The sequence below is a fragment of the Octopus bimaculoides genome, chromosome 28, assembly GCF_001194135.2.
Source record: "Octopus bimaculoides isolate UCB-OBI-ISO-001 chromosome 28, ASM119413v2, whole genome shotgun sequence".
NCBI classification, from domain to species: domain Eukaryota; kingdom Metazoa; phylum Mollusca; class Cephalopoda; order Octopoda; family Octopodidae; genus Octopus; species Octopus bimaculoides.
The window spans coordinates 8,887,465-8,891,034 of NC_069008.1; the positions used below are offsets into that span (position 1 = coordinate 8,887,465).

The following is a 3,570-nucleotide window of genomic DNA, read 5'->3' on the forward strand; positions in this document are numbered from 1 at the left end:
TAACAGTTAAAAATTCAAATCTTAAAAGAACTCAAAAAATTTGGGAAATTACAAGTTTTACATTTTAACTGAATTTAAAATAATAACCATATTTGTAGAGTTCCAATAAATACCATAGTTTTGAACTGCAGGCCCAATTAGCTCTCTGCAAGAGCTAGCTAAAAAGTCCGCATGGAGTGCGGCTTTTATGTTACACTTTTACTTGTTTCAGTCATTTGACTGTGGCCATGCTGGAGCACCGCCTTTAGTCGAGCAAATCGACCCAGGACTTATTCTTTGTAAGCCTAGTACTTATTCTATCGGTCTCTTTTGCCAAACCGCTAAGTTATGGAGACGTAAACACACCACCATTAGTTGTCAAGCAATGTTGGGGGGACAAACACAGACACACAAACATATACACACACATACATATATATATTCATATATATGACGGGCTTCTTTCAGTTTCTGTCTACCAAATCCACGCAGTGGGACTGAACCTGGAACCATGTGGTTCGTAAGCAAGCTACTTACCACACAGCCACTCCTATGCCTAGTGTATATATGTATATATATATATATGTATGTATTATTTATATATATATATATAATGTCTGAATGCATCTGTTGCAGGTTGTATCAAACCAATCAAAATGAGCCTGTTTGAGAATGTGAAGCGGCTCTATGACTGTGAGCTCTACAGTGATTTGAAACAGCTGGTAAGTAATACTGCCTTTTGTCAATGTTTTTTCTTTAAACGCCTGTAAATCCCATCGCAGTAGATCTGCAATCAAAGACTATTTGGTCATATTGTTTTCCAGAGAGTATATTCATCATCGTGTTTACATCTGATTTTCCATTCTCACATGTGTGTTGGATGGAATTTGTTGAGGTGGATTTTCTATGGACAGATAGCCTTTCTGTTAGCAACCCTTGTCTGTTGACCAAACGTTTTCATAGAAGACTGGATACAAAGGACACTGCTTGTATAACAGTGTCACTCATTTACAGCTATTACACATCATCAAGGAAAGGAGACAGTAATACAACATACTCAGATTATAGAATGAGCTTTCGGTTCCCATCTAACAAATCCACTCAGAAGGCTTTGTTCAACAAGGGGTTATAGTAGGAGACACCACAGATACCACACAATGGGACTAAACCCAAAACCTTGTGGTTGGGAAGCAAGCTTCTTGACCACACCTCTGCCTGTGTTGTTATTATTATTAAGGCAGCAAGTTGGCAGGATCATTAGCACACTGGACGAAATGCTTAGCTGTATTTCAGCCATCATCATGTCCTGAGTTCAGATTCCACCGAGGTCAACTTTGCCTGTCATCCTTTCGAGATCGATAAATTAAGTACCAGTCGCATACTGGGGTCAATCTAATTGACTGGTTCTCTCCCCCAAAATTTCAGGGCTTGTTCCTATAGTAGAAAGGATTATTATTATTAAGGCAGTGGGCTAACGGAAATGTTAGTACGCTGGGCAGTGTTTCGTCTGTCTGCATGTTCTAAGTTCAAATTCCACCACGATCAACTTTGCCTTTCATCCTTTCGGGGTCAATGAAATAAACACCAGTTAAACATATTCTTTTGCCAAACTGCTACTTTATGGGAACATAAATAAACCAATACTGGTTCTGAAGCATTAATGGGGGACAAACAAATATACACACACACACACACAAATATATATATAAAATAATAAACAGAAAACACAAATTCCTCACCTGTTTTTCCCCCTCCTATTATTAGGTCATATTCCACGCACTAGCCTCTCCTGTACTATACTGGACACTAGAGTGGATTGTGGAATTCACTACTGAGCTTGGTTGTGGTTGCATGTTGCCTATTGCTGTGCGTCCATTTTCTGATATACATTTATCTATCTGATGGGAGACAAACACAAAACACATATACACGCACACATGTATAAAATAATAAGCAGAAAACATGAATTCCACACCTGTTTTCTTTTTTTATTTTTAGTTTTTTTTTTCTTGTCTCCTCTAGTCTTCTTGAGTATAACAACACTTCCAGATATGTTGGTCTTTTGTCATCTCCTTCATAAGGCTCAATGTTTTGAGATTGGCCTTCAATAGTTCATCCCATGTCATCCTAGGCCTACACCTACAAGTTCCATCCACTTTGTGATCAGCACTTCTTTATGCAACTCTGCTCATCCATGCACATCACAGGACTAAGCCAGTACAGTCTTCTTTCTTGTACACTGCATCTAATTCCCCTTCTGCTTCTTTGTATATCTGTTTATCTAAATGTGTATTATATATCTGTTTTATTTAAATATGTCTCTATATCTGTTTATCTAAATAAATATTTATACATCTGTTATCTAAACATGTATCTACATATCCGTTTTCATCCAGCTTTCTTTCATATGCCTGTTATCTGCCTGTTTCCGTTCATCTGTCATCTATCTACACATTAATTTCTTCTTTTCAGGCTTGTTTAGTGTTAACCATGTCTGATCAGAACTCAGACCTCCTGACATTAGCCCAAAAATACCAGTGCACTGTCTACTACGCACATTCCCTCTACCAACTGCGAGAGTTTCGGAAAGCTGAGGTAAAAACTTGATCTGATCTTATTTAAATTTTTGTGTGGTTGAACTCATCTCTGATAGGGATGGTGTTAGTCTTGTTATAAGCTACTTTGTTGGCATCTCTAACTTTTTTGTGATCCCTCATCCCCTGCCCCAGTTTTGTTTCCTCATACCATTTTTAATAATAAAACATTGCAGGAATACATCTTTTACTTGTTTCAGTCATTGGACTGCAACCATGCTGGGGCACCACCTTGAAAGGTTTTAGTCTAACAAATCAATCCCAGTACTTAGATTTTATTTTTAACCCTGGTGCTTATTCTGTCAGTCACTTATGCCAAACCACTAAGTTACAGGGATGTAAACAAACCAGCACTGATTGTTAAGTGGTAGTAAGGAACAAACACAAACACACTCAGAACATCCACATTTAATTAGAGATAAATGTTACCTCTCTTTCTCTCTCTCTAGGTTCCTCACAGGCAAAGAACACAGGTACAAGATTTTCTGGGCTGGGAACACTGACGGGGTCAGAGGCATGGGTATACTTTTTGCAGAGAAATGGGTTGATAAGGTAATCGAGGTAGTCAGAGTATGTGACAGAATACTTAAGATTAGATAAGTGCTTCATCATGGGTTAGCAACCATTATCTCGGCCTATGCCCCTCAAACAGGGCTACCTGATGGACAGAAAGACCGATTTTATGACACCCTCTTGCAGACTACCTCGTTGACGAATGACAGGGACCTTCTCTTTGTGGCTGGTAACTTCAATGGGCATGTTGGACAACGTACAGGGGGCTTTCATGGCATACATGGAGGCTACAGTTTTGGCTCTCGCAATGAGGAGGGAACCAGGCGGCTAGAGTTCTGCAATGCAAATCATCTTATGGTTTGCAATACTAACTTCAGGAAGCCTGCCAGTCACCTAGTCACCTACTATTCTGGCTGACACACTAGCCAAATTGACTACATCCTTGCCAGAAAAAGGGAAAGATGGCGGCTTATAAATGGTGGGT

The 3,570-nt window shown here is 39.2% G+C and overlaps 1 protein-coding gene across 2 annotated transcripts in view; it reads left to right on the top strand.

Moving 5' to 3' along the window:
• LOC106872325 (anaphase-promoting complex subunit 7) overlaps positions 1–3,570 on the top strand; it is a 50,041-nt gene that overhangs the window by 3,888 nt on the left and 42,583 nt on the right. For both annotated transcript variants that reach the window (XM_014919272.2, XM_014919271.2), the window contains exons 2-3: positions 616–701; positions 2,452–2,574. In XM_014919272.2, coding sequence (XP_014774758.1) covers positions 636–701; positions 2,452–2,574 — 189 coding nt within the window. In that variant the 5' untranslated portion in view covers positions 616–635. The remainder of the gene's footprint in view (positions 1–615; positions 702–2,451; positions 2,575–3,570) is intronic.